The sequence below is a fragment of the Rattus norvegicus genome, chromosome 9, assembly GCF_036323735.1.
Source record: "Rattus norvegicus strain BN/NHsdMcwi chromosome 9, GRCr8, whole genome shotgun sequence".
Lineage (NCBI taxonomy): Eukaryota > Metazoa > Chordata > Mammalia > Rodentia > Muridae > Rattus > Rattus norvegicus.
In genome coordinates this window covers 100,662,218-100,680,056 of record NC_086027.1, presented here as the reverse complement: position 1 = coordinate 100,680,056, position 17,839 = coordinate 100,662,218, and the positions used below count along the sequence as shown (strand labels likewise).

The 17,839-nt window shown below is 51.8% G+C and overlaps 1 protein-coding gene and 1 long non-coding RNA gene across 3 annotated transcripts; one reads left to right on the top strand and one right to left on the bottom strand.

Moving 5' to 3' along the window:
- The first annotated feature begins 12,174 nt into the window (after positions 1-12,174).
- Positions 12,175-15,679, top strand: Otos (otospiralin). Of its 2 annotated transcripts, none has more exons than XM_017596268.3 (4): positions 12,175-12,451; positions 14,441-14,532; positions 14,683-14,709; positions 15,377-15,679. In XM_017596268.3, exons 2-4 carry the CDS (start codon positions 14,475-14,477, stop codon positions 15,559-15,561), a joined length of 270 nt encoding a protein of 89 aa, XP_017451757.1. In that variant the 5' UTR covers positions 12,175-12,451; positions 14,441-14,474; the 3' UTR covers positions 15,562-15,679. The 2 variants fall into 2 exon arrangements, with proteins under 2 accessions (XP_017451757.1, NP_631927.1); NM_139188.4 differs by lacking the exon at positions 12,175-12,451 and adding an exon at positions 14,159-14,182 and having other exon boundaries at positions 15,377-15,677.
- Positions 12,830-17,812, bottom strand: LOC134480610 (uncharacterized). The gene is made up of 2 exons (XR_010055062.1): positions 17,423-17,812; positions 12,830-15,208 (listed from the first exon to the last, which is right to left on the bottom strand). It is a non-coding gene; the product is annotated as an uncharacterized LOC134480610 (long non-coding RNA).
- Between the last annotated feature and the right edge of the window lie 27 nt (positions 17,813-17,839).

Here is a 17,839-nt window from a genome sequence, read left to right as displayed (position 1 = left end):
GCCTCCTGCATCCCAGTCCCCAGTGGTGAACATAGAGCACACCAGCAAAGGGCCGGAAGCTGGCTCCTCTCTGGGATAGATGGGCACTCCCTGTTCCCAGGCCTTTATGTCTCCTGGGGTGAAGACATGGAGAGAGAGAGAGAGAGAGAGAGAGAGAGAGAGAGAGAGAGAGAGAGAGAGAGAGAGAGAGAGAGAGGCTAGAAATAGCCTATGGATGCATGAATAGCTGTGTCTTCCATTCTGATAAAGTTCTCATCCCAAGGTAGAGGAGATGGGGACTCTGCGGGGTAATTAGGTTGTGACGGGGAGCCCTTGGGATGGCATTAGACCCTTACACAGTTGACTCCAAACCTCTGACTTGCTCCTCCTAGCACATAAGAAAGTGAGGAGGAGGTGCTCCCTGTGACTCAAGCTGAGGATTCGGTCTAGGGTCGGTAAGGAGGCTCTGACTGTGAACCAGGAAGCTTTTCCTGGGTCTTGTACTTGCTGGATTCGACACTGTAAGAAATGAATTTCCACTATTTTTACCCTGTTTTTTCTTTCTTTCTTTCTTTCTTTCTTTCTTTCTTTCTTTCTTTCTTTCTTTCTTTCTATTTTTGTGACTTACCCTGGACTAAGACCCTAGAAGGCAGGTAAGAGGAAGAGTGACTTTGCAATCCCAAGAGACCCTGCTGTGTGCTTGTGGGCCCTCTTTTGTGCTCCCCCCTGTCTCCTAAATGGTCTCTTGTGATGCCAGAACCCAGAGAGAGCCCAATTTTTCTTGGACCCTGTGCCACCTGATATTGGCTGATATCAGGAAGGCGCTTGCCTACTGTTTACCAAGTCCCAGTGTTCCATGTGCCTCAATATACCCATACTGGTCCTGCAGAATAGTGTCACACTTACTAGGTCAGGCTCCAAGAGGTAAGGTAAGGCATCCAAGGTTGGACCACTGGTGGTTCATCACATTAAGCATAGCTTCTGTGACACCCCCACTGTGCCAGAGACTCAGCATGGAAGCTACCTAAGGGCGGACCAGGCCTGCTGGTTGGGAATTCCCACATCCTTGTGGTTTGTATGTCCCAAGGGGCTGCTCCTGACATGGCGAGTCTCAACTTCTGAGAAGAAGAGGGACAGCTCCAGGGCTGTGATCTGGACTCACAGCCCAGATGGGGCAGTGGAAGACGTCTGGGGTGGGGCTAACCAAGGCTGTTCCCTCTGACCCATTCCCCAGTCTCTCTCACAGCCCACCCCTAGAGCTCCTGGGGAACATTTGAGTCTGCCTCAATCCCTTTCTCCTGCTGCATGTGACCTGCACGAGGTCTGGCAATTCCTCTTTTGAAGAGGTGTAGTTTCTCCTTCTTCAGGCGGGGCTGGCACCTACTGCCTGAGGGTACTGGGGCACTCTGAGGAGGATATGGGAAACTCAGTTTTACCTTTCATATGTATGCATATGGGGAAGACCTGGGGACCCCAGGCCAGTGTGCTCCATCTCTGTGTCTTGCATGGGATAACCGTGACCCTGAAAAAATTAAAGACATGACCCTTAGGTTCAGGATGTTATGGGTGCTTGGAAGTGACAGACTGTCACCTCAGTGCCCCAGGTGACAGATAGACCTTCAGCCCTGACTCAGAATGAGGTCACTCACCACTCTGACATTGAACCAGTTTTGCTACCAATAACGTCTGCCTGGTCATGTGCCTGGAGAGAGCTGGCTTTGGGGACAGCTGGCTCTGCAGGCTCCTCCTAGGCCACTGTGGTTAGGTTTGTGCATTGGGTCCCTGTGAACAGAACTGCATGGGAACAACTTCAGGTCTTAGGAGGTCACCACTGGCCCTTGGGTACTAGAACCTCTTTGCCAATGAGGCTGTTTTGAGGAGCAAAGTCACCAAAGGAAGCACTGCCCTGTGTGGTCCCTGCCGGCCAGCCCTTTATTAATCACCACTGACTGTGTTTGACATTGATCATTCAACCCCAGGCCCCTCAATAATGGGGGAGGGGGCTGGAGTGACACGTGTCATTGGACTGAGTGTGCCATTAGCAGAGAGCTGTCCTCATCCTCCGATAGTGGCCTCCACCTGGGATTTATGGATCTCCTCCTTCTGCTGGCCCCAGGCCACAAGAGTAATTTCACTGTGACTGCATTCGTCAAGGCTGGTGGCAGCTTGGGAGAGAGAGGGCTGCTGCCATTAACCCACTTCTTCTCCAGAGCTGGCAGACTTGGGAGCCCTGGTAGAAAGTCCTTCAATGGTGGAATGGGGAGTGGGCAGCCCAGGCAACTGAGGCTTGTGGAGACCGGCCCATCCTGGACATGTTGGGACTGGAGACTAGATTTCCTCTCATCTTGATGTCCAAGGATCATTTCTGGACATTTATCTGTAACTTTAGAAATGCTTGCCTCTGTGCACATGCTACAGGCTGCCACCACACTGTGAGACCGATCTCACTTCCCCCCTTGCCCTGTTTCACCCTTTTGCAGATCCTGCAGGAGAGGTTCTGAGTGCAAAGGTCAAAGGTTGGACAGACCCTGCACTCCCCATCTCTCAGAGCAGCTCTAATCTCTGAGTGACCTCACCAGAGGGAGTCACGGGGTCAGGACCTAGAGATTTACAGATTGCTCCCATCTGAAGCTTGGAGTCCTGGTGTTTGCAAACGTCCTTGTGTCGTTTACTGTCCCTGTCACTGTGACTGAACTCCAGACAAGAAGCAACTTGAGAGAGGAAAGTTTGACTCAAGCTCATGACTTGAGGGTGTAGTGGGTCATGGATTTAGAAGTGACTGGAGGCCAGAGAAGCAGAGACTGCTCACTTTGGGCAGGTCAGAGGGCAGAGAGAGTCTGGACAGGAAATGCTGATGGGGCGGGGGGGGGGGCTAGAACTCCAAACTCTTTGGTGGGGGGACACGATTTATCCCACAGCAAGAAGACACAGTCTTCCTACCTCATGCTTAACCAATTCTGATCATCTACTTCCTGCACAGGGCACCTACGTTCAGGCAAGTTCTTGGCCTGGCCAACCATGAAGCTCAGAACCCCATACCTCATCTCCACGGGTGTTGCTTTGAGCCTGCCAAGGTTTCCATCAAGGATCACAAAGAAGCAGGCTCTCAGCTCAGATCTCAGCTCTCTGGGATCTTCTTCCACCATCCCTCCCAAGCCATGTCTAGAAGGTTCCAGACAACGCCTCTAGTTCTGGAGGCCCTGCCTGTAACCTTGAGGTAGTTCTCGTTACCACTCTTCAGCTTCCTTCCAGCCATTGCTTCCATCCCTCACAGCTTTGACACACCCTGCGACTTCATCCCTTGCAGCCCTTGTCCCTTGTCACCCTCAGCCTGGACTCTGTAATGACTCACACAAGGGCACGGATACAGAATTCTTGGGGTGGGCTGTGCATGAGGACTCCCGTGGCATCCAGGACAAGGGAGCACGATCTGTGTGGATGCCACAGCTCATGTCTCGCTGCTGCCTGCCTCTCAGGAGGAGGCTAACCTCATACATTGTATGGAAGGAGCCCATCAGTCACCACACCGACCATCAAGTCTAGACAAATTGGTCAAAAATCAATTTTCTAAAAGACACCTTGCTGATGGTCAAATGAGCGATGAGCTGGAGCCCTCTGAGGTCTCCTCCTGGGAGCCCACTCTGTTGCTCTGTGCATGGGGGGGCAGTTAGAGATAATGGGAAGAAATAAAGGTGATCCAAAAAGTTGTCCCCACCTCGTAGGCAGAAGCCAGAGTAAGGGCCTAACAGTGAGCACAGGGTTTCTACCTGGCAAAGGTTGCTGAGAGCCTAGAGGTGGTGCCAAGAAAAGCCATGGGCATCAGATACCAGACTCCTAGAAGGCTGTAGAGAAGACCCCAACCTTCACGTCTTCCTGTCATTTTGTTCAGAGGCCTGTCACAGACCAGACCATTCTCTGTCCCCTCTTCTCCCCATGTGACTACCATGACACAACACATACCACTTCTTTCCACTCAGACCCCCTGATAGGCTCTGCAGCAGATGATGCAGCCTCCACCCACTCCTGGAAACTCCTACCCAACAGCTCAGTTTCTCCCAAATCTGGGGCTTCCATCCAACCTCTTCTGCATCAAGCTAGTCTCTGGCAGCAGCATCTCCCCAACCAGAGCTGGGGCTCAGAGTATGGTGGTTCACCATGCCTCCATCAGGGGGAGAACTTGGATAGCCTCGGTCTCTCTTTTCAGGGTGGGCAGGGCCAGCCTGGGCTGCAGCACAAATCAGCAGAAGGCTTTGTCTGGATGGCCATTCAGCTCAGCGGTGGAGCCCAGGCTAGCATACCCATAGGCAGGGCTGCACGTAGAGCCATAGCAAGCTCACTCCCTCAAGCTGCCTCAAGTATGACATCCATTCCCAGGGGATCAAAACCTGAAGCAGAGTGTCCTGGCTGTGAGAGAGGTGGAGGTTTCTGGACTGTTTGGGGGGATGCAAACATGACAAATGACATTCAACCTGGTCCCCAACACCTGGGACTCCTCCCCCAGTCTGTGACATCCTCCCTATCCCATTCCCCTTGGCACATAACTGAGATCCCTGGCACCATAGTCAATACCTGTGTGGAAAATGTCCACTCCAACTAGCCTGCCTTGGTTTGGTTGCATGGCCATCAACTGGAGGGAGCCTCGCTTCGGTAGGGGTGGCTTCATGTACTGGGGGCTGGCCCTGTTACTTGAGCAGAACTCATGCTGGGTAGGGTTGGCTCATGCAGGGGATTGTGGCTGGGTTTCACTGCACAGAAGAGCAAAGCTGTTTTTTTGTTTCTTCCCCTAAAGACAGATCTGTGCACACAGTGAGTGACAGATAAACAGCCCAGGATCACCCGTGGGCAGATCAATGGGACAGGAAAATATCCAGCTCTCCTCAAAGAGTCATACAGGTCAGGGAACATGCACTTCTCTGATGGGTAAATGGACATCTGAACATGTGTGCACACACGTGGACATGTATGTGCACATGTGTGTCTGCATGTGCATGTGCATGTGTGTATGTGTGTGCGTGTGTGTGCTTATGCACACTCCCAGGCAAGGCCATTTTGGATCAAGCTGCTTCCCCATGGCAGAGAGGTCTTGCAGTGGTCCATTGTTATGCTGGAAGCTCGGCTTTTTGCTGGCGAAAGACAAGGAAGGAATGGCCTGTGTTGGCCTGGCAGCAGCACTGCTGCTCTGCCACATTCCTGTGGCTTTTCTTCCTGGACACTGCTAGCCAGAAGGGCTCTGAAAGAGCCACAAGATCAAAGCCAGCAGGAAGCATACGTGGAGACAAGCCAAGTAGACTGGGGGTTGCGGGGGCGCAAGCCCTGAACCCTAAGCTCTGGACCTTGTATGTGGAGCCCAGCATGGGACTACAATGGTGATAGGTGACAGAAGGGTGTTCTGAGATCGCAGTCTGAGTCAGGTTGGTGGTGGGGAGCTTGGGACTCCTGTGTCCTACACTCGCAATGGTGACTTCAGCTCGATACCCCAGTGGCTCCTGGAGCCACAGCAAACCTAGTCCTTTGAGGGTGTGCTGTGCCAGGTTCGTGAGGACCATACCCACAGCCATGCTCATTTGATCCTGAACTCAGTGGCCTCCTGGCTCTGAGTGACTTCTTCCCACGACCTCAGGGCCACCTCCTCAGCTCATCTAGTGCTGGTCAGTCTCCCCACTGGCCTGAGCAGAGTGTGCCAAGGTCCCCTTGGGTGCAAATGGAAGGCATTTGGAGGAGCAGCCTTCCATGACGGTGAGCATGAGAGAAGGTCCTGCTGCCACAGGCCTTAACAGGCAGCGGTCAACTCTGTCCTAAGACTGACGCAATTTGCCTGACAGTAGGACCACACATACACTTTGGTAAGTCTGTTAGCACACAGAGAACACATCTAGCAGGATAGTAGTATCCCAGAATTCCTCACAGTAGAAAGGAAAGTGGGGTCACTGAACTAAAGGTGACTCTTATCTAGGCCTTCAAAAAGAGAATCCAGTATAGGCCTAACTTCCTCCTAACCATGCTGGCCTGGTGGCAGCCATGTTGCTATCTTTCTGCCTTAGCCAACTCCCTGGAGGACACCTAGACTGTGACCAGATGATATGGCTGTACAGAGGCTTCCTTGCTCTGCCAGCCCTGCCTTTCTCCCAGGGTGGGAGGAGACTACTGTTCACATAAGCTCTGAAAAATTAAAACTGTCTTAAAATTGTCTAAGATCCCAGGCAGGATCTGAGCCAAGGGCCAAACCTGGAGTTTACTACTGGAATTAAAGCAGGACAGAAACATCATTCTAGAGACTCCCATAGGCCCTAAAGTGCCATCTAGGCCTGAGGTTGGTCCTGTCCCACAGGGGGACATCAAGGACATAAGAGAACCAGGTTACCTTAGGACCCGCCATATTGGGTCATATCTGAGAACCATGGGCTCAGAAGATGGCCAGTGGCATCTGTACTGGACCCCTCCATGGCAAGGGGGGAGGGGCAGAAAGAGGAAGCATCTCAATCGTGGCGAGGGTTCCTAGTTTGTATACGATTTACATTTTGTTATTAACAGCCAATGTCTGGTTGTTTTGAGCTCTCTGAGGAGACTCAGGGATCTCAAGGCTCTTTATGAACTTCCTACTCCCTGGAGTCTTGGGATGCCAGGACAAGATGCACCAGTGACTTAGCTGTGACTCTAGTGGGGAGACACCGACATCAGCTTTCACAAACAACCTTGGCCTTTGGAGGGACATTTCCCTTGCTATGAGGCTGTCTCCAAACAAGGACTCTGCATTTCCCTGACTCTCCTTTCCCGTAAGTTGTACAGTGAAAAGCTTCTAGTTGTGAGCCGGTCCATGGTGTGTAAAAGCAGCTTTCCCTTGTGAACACATTAAAGACCATGATAGCGATTTACAGGTATTTTCCAGAGTTCTTAGTCCCTGTGCATAGCCCTGCCCTGCCTACCCAAGTCCTTATGAAATTCTGAGCTACTGCATGCCTTTGCAGAGAGAAGTAACTTCAGGCCCTGCCCCACATGCCAGGCAGGGAGTGGGGCTCACCCAGGACGGTTGGTGGCTCAGCCCCATCCCAAGCCAGCTCTCCCTGAGCCAAGCATGAATACAAATTTTTAAAATCTGAGTTCCCCAAATCCACACTAAAGGTCCCACATACCCCAGATGGCTATGCCAGCATTTAATGGGCATTTAATGGGCAAAATGGGGACAGGATGGGAATTCAATAATAGGATTAAATGGCCCCCCCTTAAACACCAAGACCTTTCGGTTTTACTTAAAAATTTTTACAGAACCATGTGACTCATAACACACCTTGTGACATTTTAGAGCATCAGGTGGGTTCCCACAGAGGCTTTATGTCTCAAGAGGTCAGGGTGAGACTCCTGTTTCTAGTCATCCTATTCCAGGAAATCGACCACACAAAGGGAAGCCAGGAACCTAAAGCTTTATACCAACCATGGCATCCTGCTCAGGGCAGAGAGATGGTAGAAACATCCGGGGCAGCTGAGGAAGTGTGCTGTGCACATGGTGGGGTAGTGTTCCTAACCTCAATGTGTCAACAATATCTGAGATATCTAGGTTTATCATTATGGGAGCCCATGGCATCCAGGGGCTAGAGACCAGGGACAGCAATGCACTGCAGTATACAAGGTGATCTCTCCACAGAGGACCTGTCCACCTAGGCAAGCCATGAGCTACTGGAACACTGCAGGGAAGTGCTATCACTGTCTGCAAGAGTGGGTGAATCTGAAGGTGCATTGACCCGGTAGCCATGCAAAATGGATTAGGCAGTGAGAAATGCCATCACGGGAAACACCTGGCTATGCTGTGAGCCTATAGCCTAGAGGGATGGAGAAGCCCAGCTAAGTCCATACCACAGAGTGCTCATTCACACAGGGCACATGGAAGGCAACGGAATTCATTTCTCCTTTTCACTTTACAAAAAACGTCTCCATTTGCAGTGTGCACACACCCTTCAGCCTGCTTCTGGGGCCAGCAGCTGATGCTGATGTCTCCCTGGGAGCAAAATGGGAAGCATTCTGCTTTCAAGGTTGTGGGCTGGACAGGAGCCTCCCGGCCCTCCGCAGAGACAGATTTAGCACATGCTTCAAAGCACATCCAGCCCTTTAATTCTCCGACATGGGTCTTGGCTTAGCAGGGCTCTGCCCAGAATGAGCCTCCTGATGCCCCATGCTGTGGGCTCATAATACCTGCTTCTTGGATGAATCGACGGGTTAAAAATCTAGGACAGTCAGCCAAAGCAAGACGGGAGACCTGCTCTTTCATTTCTCTGTTTCTACCAGTATCAGGAGAAAAGAGCCAAAAAGCCAGTGAGGAACACAGTGGGTGGTCAGCAGGAAGTTCGAAGATACCACTGCCAACTCCAGCCTAGACCTGCAGAGGCTGGGCCTAGGGGCCCCCAAGGGCAACAGGACTGACCACGCTGCCCAGATGCTTCAGCCAGGATGAGAAACACACTGAGCGCCGGTTCCCATAAATCCGGCTTTCATGTGGTACTGAATAGGACAGACAATGGATCTATTTCAGGCCACAGAAAAATGGCCCAGTCCAGGGCTCCCCTTGCAGTTAGGAGGCTCAGCATAATGGCTCTGGAACCCTGACCCTGCCCAGAACCTCAGGAAGTAAATGCCGCTGAGTTTATGTACTGAGTTCTGGGGTCTGCTGAGGATGTGGCTGAGGGTGACTGCTGTATATTTGCCCCATCCTGTGGACACCATTGTCCCCTAGCCTAGAGTCATATTGCCTAAGGCTTCCCTCCCTGCCTCAAAGCACGCCACGGCCTGTCTGTTTCTACCTGATTGCCAGTTCTCTGGGCAGGTACTGCAGACCCAGGTAGGGACCACAAAGGGCTGAGTCTGCAGTCCAGTGGTGCTGGTTACCCTCTCCTTGTTCTGTGGTCAGATGCATTTGGGCCCCTCCTCCAGAGGTTACTTCCTGAAAAAGCCGGGCCTGGCAGCCCTTCCTCCAAGGAAGACAAAGAAAGGGAAACATCCCTCATTCAAGTGTCCTTTCTGAAGGCAGCCACAAAGAAAATCCCATGTGAAAGCAGGTTTGGCTAGGTGTGGCTTTCGTTAGAAACTGAGTCCTGAACCAGGAACACTCAACACTAGGAAGGGTTCAGACTGTGACCCTGGAGAGGTAACCAGGTGTCTTAGCCAGGGTTTCTATTGTTGCAACGAAACCATAACCAAAAGCAAGTTGGTTTCACTTGACTTACACTTCAGATCCTAGTCCTTCACTGGGAGAAGTCAGGACAGGAACTCAAGCAGGGCAGGAACCTGGAGGCAGGAGCTGCTGTAGAGCCCCTGGGGGGTGCTGCTTACTGGCTTGCTCAGCCTGCAATCTCATAGCACCTAGGACCACTAGCCCAGGAATGACCCCACCCACAACGGGCTGGGCCTTCCTCCATCGTCACTAATTAAGAAAATGCCCTACAGCTGGATCTCATGGAGGCATTTCCTCAACTGAGGCTCCCTTCACTCTGATGAGCCTCACTTGTGTCAAGCTGACACAAAACCAGCCAGGCGTGTGTGTGAGAAAGGCAGTGAATTGCAGGCCAGGGACTGGCGCTCAGCACTCCAACTGGGTGATGACCCACAGTCCATGGTATCTTTGCTGACAGGAAAACATTTCTCCCAGAAACAGGATGAATCCATTCACATTTCTCCTAGGCTGGAATCTGAACCAGCAGGTTCCAGGGCCTGGCTGGTCCTGGGACCCCTGTAGCCTACGGTACCAAGCCCTAGAGACATTCTTGGCCAAGTCCTAGATAACATTTAACCTTCCCCATTGTATACGAAACATGACAGACAAGTCGCCTGCAGTTCAAAGGAGCTGAGGAATGGCTGTAGTTATGGCGAGCAGGTTAGTACTCTGCCATAGCCTGAGGTGAGAGGACTGTGTCTGCCCAAGGGCTTCTTCTAAGTAAATGGGCCTGCATGGTACTGGGTTGATGTCACTCCTACTGCTGCTGCTGGTCTTTGTCTCTGGTATCCTGTCCCTTGACTGGAGTCCAAGGTAGATCCTTGTACCTGTGTCAGCATGTCTGACTTGGTGAAGCCCTTGTGGGAAAAGCTCAGGTGACATCCTTCACAGCCCAGGGTCAACACTAGCCTTTCTGGGGCTCCTGGGAATCTTTTCCCACGACACAGAGAAATGCAGAGGATAGAGATTTCTGTGAGAAGAAACATGGGCCATGTGAAACCCGTCTCTCTGTTGGGGGGGTGCGAATGACCACAAGCTAAATATCCCTTGCTGGGAACCGTACTCCACCTCTCAGGGAGGCAGCTCTCAGCTGTGGTGGACTAAGCAACTTCCCAGTGAGATTCCTGGCTCAGTGGTTCAGTTAACCCTTTGTGTTGCCGCAAAGCCACCAGTGGAGGCTTCCCACAGTCAGGGCAGGGCCTATAATAATACTTGGATCCTTGGCTTCCGCATGATCCTTCAGTTCTGCCTGGACTGGAATCTGGATCCACTGGTCGTCAGGAACCCAGATGCTCTCTGGGGGAAGGTGTGTGTCCGGGGTGCAGTATTGGTTCCGGACTGTGGCCTCAGGAAGCTGCCCCACCTTGCTCCTGCCCTCTGATCCCAGGCTCAACCTCTGCCTGCCTGTGCACACTATAAGTGTATACATACCCGTGCTTGCATACGGTGTTTGGAAGATGAGCGCTTCACCTAAAGTGAATATTGGGGGTGGGTGGGGCAGAAACAGGTCCCTGGAGATGTTTGAGACATGAAACTTACACGAGAAAAGTATTCACTGGTTGCTTAAAATTCAAATGTAACCATGCATCCTGTATTTCTCCTGCTACCCTGGAGACCCCAAGATCTGCCAACTCTGTCTCATCCCACCACAGGTCAAGTCCCCTTTGTTTCTGAAGGGGCACTCTCTGGAGTTGACCTGGGACCTTTTCAGAGAGCGTATGGCCAGTCCAGGGAAGGAACGAGGTATTTTAAAAGAAAGTAATCACATGTGTACACATTTCAGCTTCAGATCCATATGCAGTCAGTCTTATGACACAGAAGGAGGCTTTGATCCTTTAAGGACACAAACCCTGTGTAAGGGGGAGGGGGAGGGGAGGGGGACGCTGCACAGAATCCTGTGAGCATGGCGCCCCCTGGAGGCCATTTCAGAAACATGTCGCTCCAAGCCCTGGTTTAGGTTCCTCTGAGCCCTCGTACTCCAAGCAGCCTGGGACCTGCTGTCTCACCTCAGGCCCTTCCTGATTTCCTGATTGTTAAAGCTGCCACACCCACATCAACTATGACGGCGTGGAGGGGCTTCCACCTTGGCAGGCTTTTCCAAATCAGCTCAACACCCTCCCAGAATTCTCCCTTTTCTCCCTGTCTAACATACCGTCGTGGTTAATTAAGCTCTTTCATTAACATAGCAAGTCCAATAGGGACGTGTGAGCTTGAGAAATGCGGGAGCCATTAGACGGTTACCCTTCACTTTTTAGGAGCAGGGATGGCAATTTCTGAGGGAAACGTGTCTACCAGTGCGTGTTTAGAAGGACAAGGGGCAGCATGGCTGGGCTTCTAGAGCTTCTGAATTCCAGCACTGTGTGGTCACGTGACACCACCCTCTTGGGGTATGAATCCAGCCAGAAGACTCCCTAGCCCTGTCAGTCAGGCACTGTGCTCAGTCTTTGGGAGGCCCAGGTACTCTGCAGGCGCAAGCAGGAGGGCAATGCTGATACCATCTGGGACAGAGGACTCAGGGCAGATGTTAGTCTGGAAGATGAGAAGGGAAGGCAGGCTCTGAGCTATCACCTCCTGCACCCCAGCACTTATGCTGGACACGGTCCAGGAATCAGGAAGTGACCCTAAGATCAGTTAGAAGCCACTCCCGAGGCTTTGGGGAATTCGGGCTGTGTGAACAGGTCAAAACACAGGCTGACCATTCTTCGGTGGGGGAGAAGAGTGCAGGAGACACACTGACACGATGAACTGTGGCATCTAGACTTTAAATTTTGAGCACGTGTCTGTGCCCATACTGGGACAGCTCAAAGAATGATGGTCAGCTACTCTGGGCTGTGCCTTCTAGGAGAATAAAGTTGGGTTGGGCTGGCACTTCACAGGCCAGGGGCACCTGCGAGGCTCTGGGAGTAATAGTCGGATGTGTTGTTCCAGGGTGGGCAGCAGGGGGCGCAAGATACCTCCGAATCATTCCCAATCCTGGAGTTTTGCAACCACGCGAGGTAATAAGGGGCCTCTTTCCAGCAAGGGGGGGCCTTATACATGGAAGCATTTCCTGACAGCAAGCAGACAGACCCTTGAGGCCTTGGATGTCTCCTCTGAGGTCCTGTGTGGGGCAGGGGAGCAGGGACTGTCTCCCATGCACTGGATATCATCCAGGCTTCTGAGCAGCTTCGAGAATGCGGACCCTGCCCTGCCCTCAGCGTGGAATTTTAGAAGGAACCGTAGCTATTATTAAAGAACGAAATCCCACTGTTTTGAGATTCCCACCAAATGTGGGTATGTAAGGCCGCGGGAAGGCTTTTTAACATTTTTAAAACGACATTTACGTATTGTATATATGTTTGCAGCGTGTCCCGGGTGTGTGTGTGTAGGTCGGAGAACAACTTGTGGGGGTGGGTTCTCGCCTCGCAGCATGTGCGATGTGGGGATCCAACTCCGTTTACCAGTGAATACTTCTATCTCTTGAGCCATTTTAATGGTTAATGATCCCTCTTGAAGGTAGCGTGTTCTGCATGAGAACAGGGAGACAGAGAGAGATGGATGGGTGAGGAGCAAAGGAGATGAAAATGTGATGCAGGAAAGAACCTGCATCCCTGAAGTTATGGATGACCTGGGAGATGGACTGACCAATGTAAGCCAGCGTGAGTAACAGAATGTTGCTGATGGCGGGGCTGTTTTATTTAAGATTTTCTTACCAATAGATAGATAGATAGATAGATAGATAGATAGATAGATAGATAGATAGATAGATAAAAATACACACCCAGTAAGGGAGGAGAAAGTCAATGAACACCCATAGTTTCCTCTCCTGGACTCACAGCTGCTAATTGGCTCTAGACTTTCCAAAGTTCAGTCTTGCATTAGGAAACCGGTTTCAAACCAGTTTGCATGTTTTCTTTAGATATGGGCTCATCAGGGTGGACAGTTGACTGCTAGATCCTGGTGGCCCTCTGATGACCAGAGGCTCAGGGTGTCTGCTCCTTTGGGTTCTGACTAGAGCCTTTCTCTTTGCCAGGTCCTCTGTGTCTGTTGTAAATCAAGGCTGCGAGTACAGCTGTGCTGTAAATCAGGGCTGAATGTCCTCATGAATCATATACCTGCAGATGGTTCAGCGACCCTGACACAGCTGCCCTAAAAGCAGCCACACTTCTTATAGCTCAGGAGCCAGGGGTCTGGAAATGAAAGCCAGAGGCTCTCTGCTACATGGCTGCACTCCAATACTACTGGATCATACCCCCTCTCTGTATCTCTGATTAGATTTAGGCTGTCACTTGGGGAAGGATGGGGACTTGAGGGGACTCCTGGGCCACACAACTCCAGAACAGGGTACCAGAATCTTTGAGAGTCCTGGGGTGTTGAGAAACAATGGAGGCCATTATCCTGGACATAGTACTGTATCCAGCAGGGTGTTGAGACCTCGGGGGTGGGTCCACGAGGCTGCACTTACTCTGATAGATGGGCAAGGGTTCTATCAAGGGATAATCACAGTGATCTGAACTTAAGGGCCTCTGAGATAATATCTACAGGTATCTATCCCCTGGCCTTGCCCATTAGAGACTTGGAAGAAAACTCTGGTCTGGGGAGGGGTCCATCTTGTCCCCACTTCCTCTCCATGCTGCTCTACTAGTGTGGTGTCCTGGGTGAGGGAGTGTTTGCAGGCTTACCGAGGAGGCCATGGGATCACAGGGTCCTGTAGCACAGCTGAGGGGTTTCAGCAGCCCTCCGATGCCCCCGGTAACAGACTTAGAAGGAGGTGTATTAGATGCACCCTTGCTGAACTCAGCTTTGAAAGTTGATGGCAGATCTGATCTGTGGTGCGATTCCCCCAGCTGCTCCCACGGGCCCTCCTGCCAGCAGGGAAACAGAGACCTACAGTCCTCTGCTGGGGGATGAAATATTCAGTTTGATGGCTCAGGAGGGTGACGCTTCCTTCCTTGTCCCAGCCCTACTATAAAGTGGAGCCTGAGTGCTGGCAGTGGCCCCACAAGGCTGCAGACCAGCAACGAGGTACCCTCTGGGAGGGTTTGGATTGTTCTCTCTATAGATAGGGTGGACCTGGTGTTTGTGATGGGGGTGGGAATGGGGGCAAGGCATTCTTAAACCGTCAAAACGAATAAGCTTTTACCTCAGAATAGTGGCTTAGAAAAGCAGAAACAGATGCATTTACGAACATTCGAGCATTCCTGAGGGTGGTCCGCTTCGCGGTGGCAGAACGGGCTCATCCTGGTGGGCAGCATTATCATCCTTGGCTTCCTCCTGCTGCAGGTGGTCCTGAGTATACCGTCTGCACTTGGTAAGGATGCAGCCCTGTGTGCTGTGGTGGCTGGCTCTTGGCCTTCTGCTGGGGATTCCTGCAGGTGAGGGGCCGCTCTGGGACTGGACGTAGCATAGCCGTGATTCTCTTACCTTCCCACGCCTCTCCTTCAAACGGTCCTTGTCCTGGTCTGCAGTGGTTCGTGGAGGTTTGCCCTAGATGACGGGCAAACCTTTCTCCTTTCCTTTTGCAGGAGCCAAGCCAACGCCAGAGGAAGCAGGTACGCTTTTCCATGTCTTTCCTTTCACTGGCAGAAGGTGCTGGCGCATGCTGGTGGGTGGGCGAGCAGAGGCTGCTCAACCCTGGCAGACAGGACAGCCGGAGCCCTAGCTCTCCCGGAAGTATGAATGCAGGTCCTGTTGCGAGTAGGGAGCTGTGCATGCTGAAGGGTCTGGGACACCATCAGGGTGAGGTCTGTCTTCTGCCATGTGAGAACATGCAGAAGGGAGACAGATGAGCTCTGAGAGTCCCACCACCCTCAGTTTGAGCTCAGACTCTGAGCACTCTCAGGAGTCCCAACTCAGTCCACTACCACAGAGGGGGCCCAGCCTGTCCTCCAGGACTTGGGTGCTGTGTTCCTTGACGCCTCAGCAGCATGCTGCCTGAGCCCTGAATACATCATCACCCAGCCGTCTCTCTGCCCATCACGTCCCAGACAAGGACAAGGCTCTGCTTTGTTCTCCCGTCTCCCCCTTCTCCTCTTCCTGCCAGACCAGGTCCTGTAATGGGCAAGAGGTACACTCAGGCTCCACTCCTGGCTGGGACGGTGTCATCCCTGTGGCAGGCACTGAGAGCTCCATCCATGTGCCCTGACTGTATAAGGGATGCTCTTCTAGCAGGGATGGTGATGGGGCAGGAACTGAGATTACCCGTGACTTGTCTTTCAGATCCCAACGCCCAGCCACCAGCCATGCCTTACTGGCCTTTCTCCACCTCTGACTTCTGGAACTACGTGCAATATTTCCAGAGCCAGGGCGCCTACCCACAGATCGAGGACATGGCGAGAACCTTCTTTGCACACTTTCCTCTGGGGAGCACCCTAGGCTTCCATGTTCCCTACCAGGAGGACTGAGCAGCGTCCAGTCTTCCGCCTGCCTGGCTGCACTGGCTGGGGCCAAAGGTGGTCAGAGACACAGTGGTGGGTGCGGGTGGGGCTCATGCTCAATAAACTCCTTCTGAAGATGCATAAACCCATGTGGGTTTCTTTCAAGGAGCCGGTGTGTGTGGTAGCACTGGGAATTAGCTGGGCTTTATTCTGATGACCACTGAGCAGGCCTTTAATAAAGACACACATCATTCCTATCCATTGATCAGTGTCAATCAGGGCTTTCAGCCTTAGTTGTCACTTGGTCATTCCATCCTCATGATGACCTGGGGGTGGGCTATGGTGGCACCAAATCATGAGTAAGGAAGCGCCAAAAAACAAACAAACAAACAAACAACAAACAAACAAACAAACCCCCCACCAGTACAGCTTTGCTTGTTAAGGACATAGGCCTAGTTAGGCAAGCCAGACAGCAGGCAACCTTCCCTTGGCTGTCAGATGTACTACAGTCACGTTGGGGCCTGGCACCCACACTCAGGACACAGCATGTTCCTGGGAGTAGCGGGAATCAAGAAGCCAGACTCCTATCTGCGAGGGAGAGCCATAGCCCACACTTAGTATCTGAGGGAAGGGGATGGTTTCCCTGGGTAGTCCTCTGGTTGCGTTAGGCTATGAAGGCAGTATAATATAATGTAGGGGCAGCCTATGTTACAGGGGGTGAGCCTCCCCAACACACACAAAACATGCAAGCCAAGGACACACAGGTTAATGCCCCACACAGCAGCAGGAAGAGAAACTAACGGGAGGCTCCCCTTGGCCGCCAGCCTGTCTTGGCTTCCTTAGTTTGACCTTCACGTGATATCTCAGGATGACACTGGTCTGGCATTCGAGGCTTTCCAGTTATTTCTTACACATCCTGCACAGTTCACTTGGGCTTCAAGGGTAGGAGTGACCAGGCTCAATTCCCATTGGCTGAGTCAGTCCTTACCCTTGACCCCCGTTCTCACTCTAGCAGCCCACACCCCCCCCCCAAGTCCCTGAAGCCTCGAAGTTGTTAAAGGAAAACAAAACAAAACCAAAAAAACAAAAAAACAAACAAAAAAAAACAAACAAAAAACAAAATCACCCAATCCAACCCAACCAACCAACAGTTCCCAATTGCTTTGAAAGCAGAGAAAGGGAAAACATTCAAAACCATCGGGGCAGGAGGAGCAATAGTCTTGTATCGCTGGAGAGAGGCTCTGCTCAACCACAGTAGCAACAGGGACTGACAGTCAAGGAGCAGGGTTGGGGTAGATGGGAAATAAAAACTCAGGAGTAACACAGATGCTTTGCTGAAGGCATGATCAGAAGACACTGCCCGGGATAGTGGAGGGTGAGGAGCCCTATCAGATATGGAGAAAAGGCAGGTATCGGTTGCATTTCAGGCTTCTTGCTACAGTGACTTCACAGAGATACTTGTTAAACCTGGATTTTACCAGGAGGTGCACAGAGGATCCTAGGGGAACATCCAGGAGCCTCATTAGAGTAATCTAGACTGTCAGAATAGCTTAGGCCCTCTCCTACAAAGATCCACACCTCTCTGTCCCTTCCTCCTCTCTTCTTTCTTCATTCTTTAAAAACCATGGTACAATATGACACTCTAAAATGTATCAGCCTTGCCTCTTCTCAGGGGACACCTTCCCCCCAACCCCACCACACACCTCTAGAACTCTGAACAACTGCCATCCCCAATACTGCGGCACTTATGAGTCTGACTGCTCTAGAGACCTCACATGAGTGGTACACAGCGTTTGTTTATATTTCACTTAACAACATCCTCAAGGCTCGTCCATGCCCATAGGCTAGGAATCCCTACTTAAAGTTTTAAGATTTCACACTCTCCCACCTTGTAGATAAAGCCCATCTTGTCTGCATGCACTGGGCTGCTTCTTCATCTTGGCCGAGGTGACTCTGAGAGCGGCCACTGCGCACGTACTACTTTTGGATTTCTGCTACCTCTACAGTACCTAAAGATTCAATACCCCCACCTTCTAGCCAATCCATTACAGCCTGTGATTTCTGTACAGTAGTCATTCTGACGGTTTTGAACTGCAACCCTGCTGGGAAATGGATAGTCTCCTTTCTCCGACCACTCGTGCAGTGCTCATGTGGTGTTTTTGGTCCTTAACGCATAATCTGTTGACCTAGTCTTCTCAGAGAGCAGCTCAGCAGCCAGGCTAGCGGGGTGCCACCGAGGCGCGGTCCTCCGGGGCCTAGACCTGCTCGGAGGAACGCCGCCGGAAGTAGAAGGGGCTGGCCGGAA

Bases quoted from the DNA above. Each gene is read 5' to 3' on its own strand.
- Otos (XM_017596268.3), top strand. From the start codon at position 14,475: ATGCAGCCCTGTGTGCTGTGGTGGCTGGCTCTTGGCCTTCTGCTGGGG. The intron at 14,533-14,682 runs GTGAGGGGCCGC...TTCCTTTTGCAG, and splicing joins TCTGCTGGGGATTCCTGCAG to GAGCCAAGCCAACGCCAGAG. The intron at 14,710-15,376 runs GTACGCTTTTCC...CTTGTCTTTCAG, and splicing joins GCCAACGCCAGAGGAAGCAG to ATCCCAACGCCCAGCCACCA.